We start from the raw sequence: 15,034 nt of genomic DNA, 5'->3' as shown, positions 1-15,034 counted from the left end.
AACTGGGATTGTTCTCATCAGTCTTCCTAGGATTCAAATGTTCAGACTTATTGAGAAAAGAAGGCGGTGGAATAACCAGAAATGTACTGAGGTGGCCAAAATTACTCTGGAGGGCAGGCAGAGCCTGTGACTTGCTTCTAACCAACAGAATAAGGCAGAAGTAATGAGAGGTCATTCCCTTAATCAGGCAGTGCTGTCTATACAAGACTCCATCTCAGCAGACTAGAGAGTGACAGACTCCCTTTTGATCTCTGAAGAAGTGAGCTGCTATATGGTGACAAGGACTGTGAGGAGGCCATGTGGCAAGAAGCTGCAGGGTCCTCCAGGTGCTGAGAGTCACCAAGCTGACATCCAGCAAGGAAACAGGAACGTCAGTCCTATAGCTACAAGGAAACGAAAGCTACCAACAACCTAAATGATCTTAGAAGTGGATTCTTCCCACTCATGCCTCCAGATGAGAACATAGCTGGGACCACACTTTGCCGACTTCTGAGATCCTGAGTAAAGGACCAGTTAAGCAAGGCCCAGGCTTCTGAACCGTAGAAACTGTGAAGTAATTTATGGGTATTGATTTAATCTACTATGTTTATGGCAATTTGTTATGCAGCAACAGAAAACAAATTTAACTTAGTAAATAAGCATAGGGATATATAAAACACATACATATATGTTATATGCATACATAATTGGTACAATACAACAGCCCTTCCCACCTGCCTCATCCACAATAAGTGAAAAGTCATTTCTCCTACTTGACTATAAACTCCTTCTGGGAAAGAACCACATCACCATCACCCTGACATCCCCTTGGACTCTGCAGGGTAAGAGGCACATGGGAGGCTCTTACATTTTTTTAAAGAAGCCAAATTAAAAGAGTTATGACTTGTCAATCCCTAGTTTTCTGCAATAAGGCCAAAGCAACAGAATTTATGCAACTCTTCAAAACAGCACTCAGAACCTCTAAATTAATTCCAACTAGGTGGAAGACGCTTAGCCTCATGCTCTGCCCCCAAACAATAAATGCATAATTTCTCCAGTACTTGTTATTTAATTTTACCTATAAACCTGAGTCAGTGCTTAAAATGTTTCTCAGTAGTCACCACTTTTGCCAAATATCCTTGCCTTTCTCCTGGCATTTAGCTATCTAATAGCTAAAGGTTAAAAACAGAAAGATCCCTAAGAAATTTTCCAAAGGAAGAATTTGTTACTTGTTCTTAATTTCCCATTCATATCAATAATTCATTCCCAATCAAAATGGAAAAAACTGTATAGGTCAAATAACCCAGCTCTAATTCTGAAACAAAATGCTAATCCAGCTTCCTGGCAACCTATATTAAAAGTGCTTTAAGACTGATTTTTTTATTCGACAGGTGTTGGCAAGGATGTGGAACGAAGGGAACCCTCCTACACTCTTCGTGGGAATGCAAGCTGGTGCAGCTAGTCTGGAGAACAGTATGGAAGTTCCTCAAAAAGTTGAAAATAGAGCTACCCTATGACCCAGAAATCACACTACTGGGTATTTACCCCAAAGATACAAAGGTAGTGATCCGAAGGGGCACGTGCACCCCAATGTTTATGGCAGCAATGTCCACAAGAGCCAAACTATAGAAAGAGCCTAGATGTCCATCAACAGATGAATGGATAAAGAATATGTGGTGTATATATATTTACATACAATAAAATATGCAGCCATCCAAAAAAAAAAAAAAAAGAAAGAAAGAAATCTTACCATTTGCAATGACATGAATGGAACTAGAGGGTATTATACTGAGCGAAATAAGTCAATCAGAGAAAGACAATTATCATATGATCTCACTGATATGAGGAATTTGAGAAACAAAACAGAGGATCATAGGCGAAGGGAGGGAAAAATGAAACAAGATGAAACCAGAGAGGGAGACAAACCATAACAGACTCTTAACCTCAGGAAACAAACTGAGAGCTGCTGGAGCAGAGTTGTGGGAGGGGTGGGGTGGCTGGGGGATGGACATAGGGAAGGGTATGTGCTATGGTGAGTGCTGTGAATTGCGTAAGACTGACGATTCACAGACCTGTACTCCTGAAACAAATAATATATTATATGTTAATATAAAAAAAGTTTTTTTTATTTTTAAACAGATGATTTTTAATTCTCTTAAGTAAGATTTTACTTAAGCCCTGTTTAAAATAAAAGTTGAATATGTAAATATATTTGGTTTCTGCTATCCTTAAGAGATAAATTGTTTTTTATTACAAAAAAGATTGTGACTAAAGCTCTATTTTAGATTTTCAAAGGACTGGTTTAATAAAAGAGATATTTTAAAAACATTCAAATCAATTAAATTACTTAAGAGACTACAAAATAAAAATTTTATTCACTATAGAAAGCTATCATACTCTCCTGAAGTCTATATGCAGGATTGTATTATGTATTCCCACTCCCTCATCAATCACTCAGCAAACTTTAACATTATCTCCAAGGTTCATCCCTGGGTGCTGAGCCTCTCAGGCAGCAGTGTTTTCACACTCAAGCCAAAAAAAAACTAAAAACACCAGTTCCGTGACATAGGAGGCAGAGAATTTCAATAAATTCACCTCTTCTTCTCAGCAAATTTTAACTCTCTTGGGCCCAACTCCATGTGTGAAAATAACCAATGACCCACACCATGGAACTTCACCCTGTGCAGAGAAAGAAACAGGCTAATTTATAGACCCCACCCAGGTCTCTCCACCCTCAATTCTAGTAAGTACATGCCTTTTCCATAATCTCAAAACACAGCTCAACACAAAGTCCAGAGCTTCAAAGGAAGAAGACTGAGCAATAATATCATGCCCCCACCAAGGAAATTAAGCCTTCAGTAGAATGGTTCACCCAAGAGAATGACCCTTAATGAGAATTATTAAGCCTAGAACCTCAGAGAAGATGCTAGCAGAGTTCTTTACACACAGACCACACCCTGCTGCTTGAAGCATTTGAGGAATCCATACATAGGTTTTCAAAGTGATAAAGTATGGTCCTAAAGGGATGATGATCTCACTAGCTCCAAGCCATCTTCTTTTTTTTACTTCTTCTTTTTTTTTAATTTAAATTTTCTTTAGTTAACATAGAGTGCGATATTGGTTTCTGGAACAGAATTCAGTGATTCATCACTTACATAAACACCCATTGCTCATCACAAAAAGTGCCCTCCTTAATACCCTTCATCCATCTACCCCATGCCCCCACCTCCCTCCCTCCATCAACCCTCAGTTCATTCTCTATGGTTAAGTGTCCCTTATGGTTTATTTCCCTCTCTCCCTTCGCAGGCCCCATATGTTCACCTGTTTTGTTTCTTAAATTCCACATGAGTGAGATCATATGACATTTGTCTTTCTCTGACTTACTTCATTTAGTATAATGCACTCTAGCTCCATCCATGTTGTTGCAAATGGCAAGTTTTCATTCCTTTTGAAGGCTGAGTAATATTCCATTATATATATATATATATATATATTTTCACATCTTCTTTATCCAACCATCAGTCGATGGACATTTGGGCTCTCTCCATAGTTTAGCTATTACTGATAATGCTGCTATAAACATCAGTGTGCATGTACCCCCTTCAAATCTACATTTCTGTAAACTTAGGGTAAATATCTAGTAGTGCAAATGCTGGGTCATAAGGTAGTTCTATTTTTAACTTTCTGAGGAACCTCCATACTATTCTCCAGAGTGGCTGCCCCAGCCCAAACCATCTTCTGAATGCCATGTTCCCAACACGTTTCCAGCAGTTTACACAGCACTGGAGGTTCAGTGGTCACAGTCTGGGAATCATGAGCTGCTGAGAGACAGAACAAGACTGAGGCAGAGTTGCAGGTATTCCTGGAAAGTAACATTAATCAAGGAGGTTGCCTCCCTTGACCCAAGAAGGGGATACATGAGTGGCAATAGACTGAAACACCATAAGGGAAGTGAGACACATTTATTCTCTATCTTCACAACATTCTCACTTTCTCTTTAAGGTAAAGGAAGATATTTATTCCTGACAAAGGTTAAGCGAGGAATCTGGCAGTGTGCCTTTCTCTGAAACCGGACTGGCTTCCAGCTGGGAACTGTAGCCATTTAAAACACAGTGATGCCGGGAGACAAGAGAGCCATTTTGTATAAATTATAAGTTGGGAGAGAAAAAAACACAAAGTAGTAGGTAAATACTTCAATGTTACACAAAGAGATCAAGGAAAATAGAAAACAGAGGTCTCTTTCCCAAAACTATACTGACTTTACATCTTTTTTCAGAAACATTGAGGCATTCCTTAAGGATGGACCTGTACTTCCACCCCAGATGCATAAATTTTGTTAGGTACATTTTCACGACATAAAATGTGCATGTCCATTTATTCAACCCAATTTGAGGCCGCCCTGGGAAAGGGTCAGGCCTCCAGGTAGCATCAGCTGCAATCTCCCTGCAGAGCCCAGGGTGAGATGCAAAGAAGATTGAGGAGTGAAAGGTTCCAGCCGCAGAGCCAAGACCAACAGTTTGACAAGTTGTATCTTAACAAAGCATCAACCATTTCATGGGTGCCTTTCAAAATCGAGGGATGCAGAGGAAGAAGGCAGCTTCGGGCAACTCCCAGTAGACACAAAACCAGCCAGGGCCACGACTGAGGAGAAGGATCCCAAAGCCAGCTGCCTTCTGTCGGCCCTCTGCCTTACTTCTAACAGAGAATTCTGTTCCCAAAACAGAAACGAAAGACCTCTTCAAAGCAGATGCAACAAAGAAACAGTCTCATCCCGCTTGCCAAGAAGAAATAAGGCACGGCGACGGCCACAGCCGAAAGTCATCTCTTCTGGAGCACAAAGGGCTGGATGAGGGGCCCTTGCTGAAGTGGTCAGCCTCCTCAAAGAACCGGTCCCCAAGGCCCCTCGGGGTGCACCTACTGGAGTAAGGCAGTGCTGGCGGGCTCCCACACACACCTCCTCCCACCCAGCACAATATGGCAACAGCTCTGAGGGTTGTGCTCACAGGACAGACCTTCACAGGCTCTGCCCGCCCCGCCTCGCCCTTCAACCAAGAAACTCTTTCAGTCAAAGCAAAAACAGTCCATCTGCCTATGGCTAAACAGACAGGTTTTCTATCTTCCCTGCTGTTTTGGCTTGAGCTCTTCAGACTGCAAAGTTCTGAAGCTCCCTTTGCAAAGCTTTATAAAGGCCGGAACTATGTATGAGGAAACTAGGACAAGGCCACCCCCAGGCAGCTCTGCACTGCGAGGAAGCACTGGAGCCAACATGGCAGCTCGAGATCCTGCCGGGTAAAGTGACGCGGCCTCTGCGCGCGCGCGCACGCACGCACGCGCGCACGTGCACGCAGATGCGCATGAGCGTGCACGCACATAGGGAGGTGCGCGCGCACAAGGGCGGAGGACGCGTGTAAAATCTAAAAGCGGGATGCTTCAGGATCCATAAAGGCAGAATTAAATGTTTCAAAGCACACAAAGGGCGAATAAAGTTTCTAAAAGCTGGAATGAGCACCTTAAGGAAATAACAATGAAGACGATGATTTCTTTTAAGTGACATTCAAGTCCAACAGTAGTTTCCTAGTTATTTCCAAACTCAAGCGGAGGAAGACAAAGACCTACACCTCCACAAAGGATCACAAAATACTTGAAAGCAATGAAAAACCTGACAGTGATTGGGACATCAAGATCCTTTTTTACTTCTTAAGCAATAAAGTACTGTCTCATTTCTCAAGCATTCTGGGAGGAGTTCTCAAGGTCAAACTATACTTTTTAAAGCATATTAGCACACATCCAAATGGAGATGTTACCATATCTGTTACAAGCCAAAAAGGGAATCAAACACTCAGTCACTATGACAAGAACTCCATGAGCACGTGGACTGGTGGAGTAAAAGAGCCAAAGACACAGCCTGCCCTGAGTTCAAATCCAGAGCCACCACAACTGGGTGCCTGACCCCAGGGAAATGAAGTCATCTCTGAGCACAACAGCTAACAGATGAAGATAAGGTTATCTACCTTTCAGGTCATTGCAGAGACTTAGAAAGACAATAGGGGCCTGGGTAACTGGTCATAAATATTAAAAATATAGTCAAATTAAAAAAGAATGGCATTGCTTCTGATCTGAACAGCTGCTAATACATATGACTCACAATAGAAGTACCTCATCCCAAGAGTCCTCCTGGTTTACCTCACCCTCTACAATCTTCCTCACTCACTTTCCAGTGTTCTTGGGCTATCTGCACATACCCTCTCTCATGTTTACAGGGGACTCCCTGAGAATACCAGCTCTTAAGAACAAGTCCCATATTTTCTAAGGCTAGGTCTCATATTTTCTGGGTTATTCTATACAATCTACTTCTTTCCCTGTACCCCTCAACCATATCCATATCTCATATCTGGCACTCCCTAGAATAGCAGCCTCAGAGGGAGACTTGAGGCAAATTCCCACCTCTCATATCTTACAAGCTCTCACACTTAATGAGTTCAAGCCCTGTTCCTTTGTATCAGTGAGGAAGAAATCAAGGAACATGGAGGTGAAGAGTGTTGACCAAGTGACACAGGTGAGTCAAGTCCCAGGGGCAAAGAACTTGGCCTCTTGCCTTCCCCACCATACCACTGGCATCTGCTTATCACAGAGCCTACCTTATAAGAAAGAACAGTAGCCACTGGCATTATAGAGATACATGTCAAAATGACCCACATATCCTACCACACAGCACTTAGGCTTGGGGTTTCAACATTCCTGAGAGCAAGACAAGGCCTACTTTAAGAAACAGCCGTGCATACCCAGGATTCTGAGCTCTAGCCCAAGTGTTCTATTCTCTGCCCCTTTTGACCTCCTGTTTGATTACTTAATTAATTACAACAAGAAGAAATCAAACAGATAAAGATACTCGGGCATCTCGGTCGTTCATTTCTAGGCGATAATAGTAACAATAACAATAAAGCTAACATATATTTAATCTTTGCTCAGTGCCTCTCTTGCAAGTCACATTACGTATCTCATTTAATGCTCACAGCAACCTTGTATGGATGTTTTAGTATCCTCAGTTAGCAGATGAGACAACCAGAGGCGAGAGAATTTAGGTGATTTGTCTAAGGTCATAGAGTGATTAAGAGGCAAAGCTAAGATTTGAACCCTATTTCATCCTACACGCAGATCCACAGAGCCATCAAAACAAATGGTTAAATTAAGAAATAAAGCAAAGCTGACGTATTAAAAAATGGATATGTTTTATTCTTGGGAATTCCTTTGAAAACTAAGTTGTATTTTTGTTGTAATATTACCCTCAAACCCAGACTTTATGAGTCTGTTTGGAAATAGCAACAAGTCGTTCACCAATAAGCACACTTCTTTCAGACCCTTTTGGTCACTTCCCATGAACACTCCACAGGCAGAAACAAATGTGGATACTGTGGAACCAAGCTGGCACATAAGAGCCCTGACCCCCCAAAACTGGCACAGTGGGTGGCCACAGCCGGGATTTCTCAGAAGCCACAGTGGACTCAGTCCCAGGCTGGTGAAGCAGCAGTGTTTTTGAAGACCCAGTATGTGCCAAATTTTCCACCACTATCAGAAAATAAAAGGGACCTAAGTTGTTATTTCTCTAAAATTCTAAAATTTAGTATGGAAAACAGGACAAACATAAATAAGTCTGTGCTTTTATAATTAAATGTCAAGACTGCTTTTCATATGGCAAAGATAAAAATATTGGTATCAATTAATTTTATTGACCTCTATTTAAATATTTAACATTAGAAATGGACCCAACACTCTGTAGAAAGCTGTTTCAATGGACTGAATCCCTAGCACTGTGAAGGGGTGATGCTAAATGCTGGGAACAGATCAGAGAAGTCACCAAGTCGTGTGAGGTAGAAAGAAGAACCCCAAGTATGTCAAACTCCACACTCAAACTCATTGAACCATGCAACCCTCTGGCAGGCTGTATGAATACCCGCCAAGGACCAGACACTATTCCAGGCAGTTGAGCACATCAGTGAGTAGAACAAGGGTGTACAGTTGAACACTAAACCTACCCAACAGTTCAATTAAGTAGTTCACTCAGAAATGGTAAAGGCCATGTACAAAGGCAAGTACAGAGTAGAGCAGAGGACGGCCAGTACGGCCAAAGGGAAGTGGTACCAGAGAATGCTCCCTGAGAAGGCAGTTATCAAAACCAAGGCTAGAAGGAGGCAGGGCCAGGGGGTGGGGGCGGTGTTGGACACAAGGATGTTTGAGAAAGAGCATTTCAGGGAAGGGTCCAAGAACAAAGAAGCAGTGTGGCTGGACAGAACGAATGAGGGCAAAAGTAGCAGGAGATGAGGTCAAAGAGGCAATGGGGGTCCCAAGAGCTTGTAGGCAATTGTAAGGACTTGGCATTTACTCAAGAAAAATGAGGAGCAATTCAAAGAGTCATGCATTCATTCAACAAGGATTTACCAGATGCTAAACATGCCAAGCCCTGTGCCAGATGCTAAAGACATAAGAACAGGAAGAAGGTTGAAAAGAAGCCAAAAAACTAGACTCCTCAACCTTCAATGGTAGCTAAGGTCTTCTTCAGTAAACTAAGTAACCAAGAGTACATTCCAAGCCTCACCTGGGAACCTGGAAATGAGCACTCTCTGAGCTCAAAGGATGCCTCTCCACTCTTTACGTACGTATAGATCCTGAACACTGACCAGGAAAACACCAAAAATACAGAAGATCCTAAAGCTGTGTAAATCAGCAGTGAAAATCAAATGAAGTCCAAAAATCATTTTAGTCCTGATTATACTTCATAGATTTTAAATATTTTAAATCTTCAATGATATTATAATAGCTCTATAATAACAGTGGTTTAAAATCTTCACACCCTATATTTCCAGTATTTCTAAATGGCAGAATGTTTACTGTTCATTGATATCTGGATATGTTTTGTTATTTTGGTAAACTAAGACAATAATAAACATCAATACTTGAAAAAAAAATCAATACTTAGTCTTTCTCCTCTATTAAACTACATAGATTATATCCCCTTCATATTTCTTCTGTAACTCACCTGCGATACTAGTCATTTTGGACTTTCAAACACTCTTTTTTTTTTTTTTTAAAGATTTTATTTATTTATTTATTTGACAGAGAGAAATCACAAGTAGATGGAGAGGCAGGCAGAGAGAGACAGAGGGAAGCAGGCTCCCCGCTGAGCAGAGAGCCCGATGCGGGACTCGATCCCAGCACCCTGAGATCATGACCTGAGCCGAAGGCAGCGGCTTAACCCACTGAGCCACCCAGGCGCCCCATGGACTTTCAAACACTCTTAACACATGCAATATATACATGTATGTAAGTACATACATATATGTGTGGAAATGCATATATATATATGCATATATACATATACTGAGTTGTGACATTAAATATCTCTATATACTGACTCAGACCACATATGTAACTTTTTAAAAATTTCTAAAACCCCAAATTTTTTTTTCAAATTAAGTTTCTAAAAATAATACTTAGCCTTATGGTTGTAAACTATATTCTATCTTCTCTTCTACTGCACATCACTTTTTGAGTGCTGGTTGTGACCTACTAAAATGATTTCTTGACCAGCCAAGGAGTTGTGACCTGTAGCTCTAAAACAGTAGTCAAGGCACTTAGCTAATTAACTATTAATTAATTAATTAATAACCTCAAATTCGTCACATCACCTGTCCCCTACTTTGTCCACCTACCCTTTCCAACTACAGAAAAGAGCAAACTCTAGTCTACTGGTAAAACTCCAGAGTGTCCCAAAGGATTATCCTTCACAGCACAGCCCTGCAAGACTCATGGACTAACCAGAAGGCAGAAAGGAACTAACTGTTCTCTGCTGGAGCCAAACAGAACTCAACCCATCCGAACTATCTGTGCATGAATTTGTCAAATAAAGTCTCCAGTATTCTGAAATAACTTAATGAAAACACATTCTACTATGAAAGGACCTTTATCTTTGGCATCCAGTGCTTCGATAAACCTGTAAATGGTCATTAAAATAGGACCAGTATAAGCACTACTTTGCATTTGAGAGTAGGGCAGATTTGGACTCAGCGGGTCTGCAGCAAGCCCCAAGATTCTTCATTTCCAACAAGCTCCCAAGGGATGCCAATGTGGTGGTCTGGTAACAAAGCACTAGATAGCACTGGGTAGCCCTCCCTAGCACCCCCTAATAATGTGTATTCAAATACACAGCAACCGGCTCAGCAGAAGGCGGGTATTTAGGGGATATCCACAAACACATTAATGTGGGCTTCAGCTGATGGCAACCCACCGATGATGGTGATGGAAAGGGCCATCTGGGAAAACTGGAGGACAGCACCTAAGAGAGGGTGTAAAGGAACCACATGGAGGAAATTGACTTGGAAAGCAGGTCCAGCCTCCTACAGAAATCTACAAAATGTCCACAGATGAAAAGAGAACATCTATTTGGAAGTCACTCATGTGGGAGAAAACTTTCAGGCAAAAAGCCTTGAGCAATGCAATGTAGAAAAGGCCCATCAAAATATCCATAGGTTCTAAATGACCAATGAGCTACTTACAACTAGGCACAGTTACCAAAAAAGGGATAATCCCACATATTGCCATACCTCCTCTTCTTCCCCCTTTACCCCACCCACTACCCCACTGCAGACAGCCTCTCCTCTGCTGTCCTGACCACAGCTCTCTTGCAGTGTATTCAATAAACTTCTATCTCCTCTGTTCTGCCTCTGGCGAATTCTTTCACAGCCTGCACCACTGGCTTCCACCCTATTGTTGCCCCACATTTGGGGGCCCCCATCCAATCGATAGATACTATATTTAGACTACCAACTTAGATACACTAAAAGTTAGCTATGTCTAATGGACTTGCTAGAGTCCCAGCTGGCTGGAAAAAAACATATTGACAATGAAAACCATCATCTAAAAAAAAAAGTCCACCTCCCCCCCCTTTTATTAGAGACAGAGTGGAGTTGGAGGTGTGGTGCGGAGGGAGGGAGAGAGAGAGAGAGAGAGAATCTCAAGCAGGTTCCACACCCAGCAGAGCCTGATGCAGGGCTCAGTCTCAGAACCCTGAGATCATGACCTGAGCCAAAATCCAGAGTCGGACGCTTAACCAACTGAGCCACCCAAGTGCCCCCCACCTACCCTATTTTATTTGAAAGGAACACAGATGCTCCAAATACTCCGTGGCAATTGGTCACTTCAATTGAAATTGGATATATGCTTCTACTACCTCATTAGAGGTCAAGTTCAGAACACAATGTCTGAGTGTTAAAACTATCATCAGCCAATTGCTTACCTCCCATTAGTTCACAGTTGTTGTTATGTTACTTTTGTCATTTTTTTTAAAAGATTTTATTTTTAAGTAATCTCTATACCCAATATGGGGTTTGAACTCAATGACCCAGAGACCAAGAGACTCAAGCTCCACAGACTGACTGAGCCAGCCAGGTATCCCTGTTGTTATTTTTAAATTACCATATTCCTCTTCCTTTTACGCCATTCTTGGAAACTATTTCCCAGCATTTTCTCCAACAAATCATCAAAAAGTAACTATTGGGAGCTGAAATTCTACCCATTTAGAGGTCACTATTAACCAACTAAAGTTTGGACATGCCGTTCTGCATGTTCTACATGTTACTGAATTAATAAGAGTAAAAATAAAATTCCAGAAAAGGCAAAGCCTACACTCGTACAGCCTTCTCTTATTTGAAGCCATGCAGTCTTTCCTCATTCTTGTGGGTTTCATTAAACTAAGAAGCACAGAACACTGATTTGCTAGTTTCCATACTTGCTGCCAAATTTCCACTTCTGCAATACCAATTTCAATCCCAAACAAAAAAAAAAAAAGGAAAAGTTAATCTAGTTCTTCACATCGTCCAATTTATTCAGAATGTGAGGTAAAAAGTTGGAAGAAAGGAAAGCAGTGTTTGGCAAATAATGCATATGTTAATTTATTGTCTTTATTTTTTAAATTGCTACATTGTCTCAGAATCATTTCCTCCTCTTAGCTCTGGAAAGTTTTTAAAAATGTGGACCCTGCCAAACAATGACCCTGTTAGAAGCCAAAGTTTCATTATTTTAAGGAATTTACTACCTTTCTGCGGAACGAGTTCTCATGGAAATCTTTCCAAACCACTCACTTTGTTAAGAATTTTTGCACATTTACAATATAATGCTGTATAACTTCTAAAAATTTTAGGGTTTTACTTTGTGCACTGCTTCAGCCTTTAAAAAAGCAGCATAATCTAACATCTGTGACACAGGTAGACAAAGGGACACTTAAAAGGGAAAAGCATGAAGTAACTTCGGTGTAGCAACGTTACATTACAGGGGAAAATCAAGCTAGGGGCAGGAGGCAATGGATGCTGCATGCTCCAGCTGCTAAGTACTAGACAGAAGAGCAATTCTGAAAGCATGCCACTTCGCATCTGCTGACTTATTACAATATCTCTCCCTTGGTGTCTTCAATAGCAAACTCGGATATGCACGTAAAGACTAACTGGCACTGTGGTTTCAGATCCTCAGATGAAATAAGTCCCACTTAGCCAGAATCCAAACAGCTGGGCAATTCAAATAACTGGAATTTGGGTGAAAAAGAAAGGAACTACAACCACAAGAACTTTTAAACACAATGCGATCAGCCAATTTCCCAATTACAATGGCTTGCCAGGACTGGAGGGAGAGGGGAAAGAAGGGTCAAGGTCAAGAGATGGAAGCAAGAGAAAATGGACCAAATGGGAGATGAGGAGGGTGAAGGAGGAAACGGAGGCACCAGAAAAAGAAGGGACTCACCGGAAAGGCAGTCAGCCCTGTCTGCAACCCAACAACAGAGATACAAAATACTCTGGCACACGACATGAAAGCGAAGGAAATCAGTATAAAACTGTGATCTCAGGACACCTGGGTGGCTCAGTGGGTTAAGCCTCTGCCTTCAGCTCAGGTCATGATCTCAGGGTCCTCGGATCGAGCCCCACATCGGGCTCTCTGCTCAGCGGGGAGCCTCCTGCCCCGTCTCTCTCTGCCTGCCTCTCTGCCTACTTGTGCTCTCTCTGTCAAATAAATTAATAAAATGTTAAAAAAAAAAAACACTTCTTAAAAAAACAAAAAAAACAAAAAGCTGTGGTCTCAGCCTTAGGAAAATCTCTCTCCCCCCACACACATCTCGAAAAGCACAAGAATTCAAGTTTGATGAAAGAATGCACATTACTTAAATCAAAGCTCAGAAAGGACTCACGGTCTGCATTAGTTCTTCTGGCGAGACAATCGGTCGCCTTTACCACGAGCCCCAGGAAAGCGGCTGGACCATGCTGGTCAGCGCTTATGATTCGGTAGTCTCTGCCACACCAATCTGAGTGAGGTTCTGTTACCTCTGCTTCCAGCTCCCAGGGAATCAAACGGTGGGAACGAGCAAGCAGCCGAGCTGCCCGCTACGTGTGAAGTGAGGCTTATTCATCTCAAGCTGTGTGGGGTAGGAGCTAGATCTGAGCAGGAACAGCCCGCTGGTTTCAAGCTTGCAGTTGCTGCACAGGTTACCGTAGAAAGCCAAAGAGCGTGCAAGGTTATTCCCCTGCAAAACATCCCAACCCCGATAAAACTGTCCTTGTTCTTCTCAAATCCCACCACAACATGTGATAGGTGGACGTGGTGTGCTGGTTTCAAAAGGAGTAAGACAGAGCGCTCTTTTCCTAACTGTTAATGTCGCGGGCCTCTGCACACGCACACACGCGTGCGCATACACACACACACACGCACGCACGCCTCAAGTCACTGCGAGTATTGTTTTCAAAGGTAGCAAACATTTCTCTGATTTCTTTTTTTAAGAGTTTATTTATTTGTTTGACACAGAGAGAGAGCAAGAGAGAGAGCACAAGGAGAGGGAACAGCAGGGGCAGAGGGAGAAGCAGGCTCCCCATTGAGCAGAGAGCCCAATGCCGGGCTCGACCCCGGGACGACGGGATCATGACCTGAGCTGAAGGCAGATGCTTAACCACCTGAACCACCCAGGCGCCCCTTCTCTGATCATTTAAAAGTGCATGACTCCACACTCTCACATGCAGTGAATGTCTCTAATACAGCTAATTATCTGAACCTTTCAAGTAAAAGTACATCTTCCAAACACAGAACTGAAGGCTGCTACACAATGACTTTAGAAGTCTTCTTCCTAATTCGGATTGCCATGGGAGAACATTTTTATCAGCCTCCCCCCTTGCCGAAGATTCCCTACTGACCCTAGCCAAGAGCTAGCCCAGAGCTCAGACAATGATGTTATTACAGGTAGAGACTCCATGTGAAAGTAGGTCTATGGTTCAGTGAACACAGATTTTTTTCAATCTCACTAGAACACAAAAATTGCAAGTTTTAGAACTGCTCTGACTCGGAATTCTGTTCATTTCAATTCTACACCAAGGCAGTGACTCACCACCCTTTGAGGTTGTGATGAAAACTGTAGCTAACACCCTGAAGGCAACTCCAAGGGGTGGGGTGGGGACAGGGCTCCAGGGACAAGAGCAGGAGTCCAGCCAGGACGTCAGAGCTGGGCTCGCTTGGAAGCAGCTCCCTTCCTTCCACGTAAGAGCCATCACCGGCTGCCATCCCGATGTGAATGCGAGCCACTTCAGCAGCTTTCCTTTGATCTGAGATGATCATTTTGCCAATTACAAAGCAACTCATCCTCAGCCGTGCCCAGAACAGGAGAAGATAGCCGCTGGAGACCCTGAGAATCCTCCCCACCTCTGGACATGGGAGCATCATGCCAGAAAGAAAACAAAAAGCCAAACCCTGATTTGGGTGCCTCCCTAGCTCTGTGGTGTGTACTGGTCTCCAAGGCTACGCCTGCCTCAGCAGTCTGGAGTGGAGGGAGGGGGCTTCATGCGGCATGTGTCCACGGTCCAGTCCTGAATCTCAAGCTGGGTAGCCAAATGACTTAACTGTTTGTAGCAAAATGGCCTTTAGACTTCTGGGTCTAACGGGAGAAGGCAGGAAGGGTCCAGGCAAGAGCTACCCAGCCCATGACCTACGGGACAACTACAAAAGTGCCTAACGTTCTTATTACCACACACGC

At 42.7% G+C, this 15,034-nt stretch overlaps 1 protein-coding gene across 7 annotated transcripts in view; it reads right to left on the bottom strand.

Moving 5' to 3' along the window:
- Positions 1-15,034, bottom strand: part of LDLRAD4 (low density lipoprotein receptor class A domain containing 4) — a 414,853-nt gene that overhangs the window by 358,452 nt on the left and 41,367 nt on the right. Inside the window, exon 1 of one of the 7 annotated variants that reach the window (XM_032309434.1) lies at positions 13,208-13,322. The exons of the other annotated variants lie outside the window; for them this stretch is intronic. Coding sequence (XP_032165325.1) covers positions 13,208-13,216 — 9 coding nt within the window. The 5' untranslated portion in view covers positions 13,217-13,322. Of the gene's footprint in view, positions 1-13,207; positions 13,323-15,034 lie in introns of those variants that run through there. 7 annotated transcript variants of the gene reach the window in all.

Source organism: Mustela erminea, chromosome 13, assembly GCF_009829155.1.
Source record: "Mustela erminea isolate mMusErm1 chromosome 13, mMusErm1.Pri, whole genome shotgun sequence".
NCBI lineage: Eukaryota > Metazoa > Chordata > Mammalia > Carnivora > Mustelidae > Mustela > Mustela erminea.
This window is presented reverse-complemented; position numbering and strand designations above follow the sequence as displayed.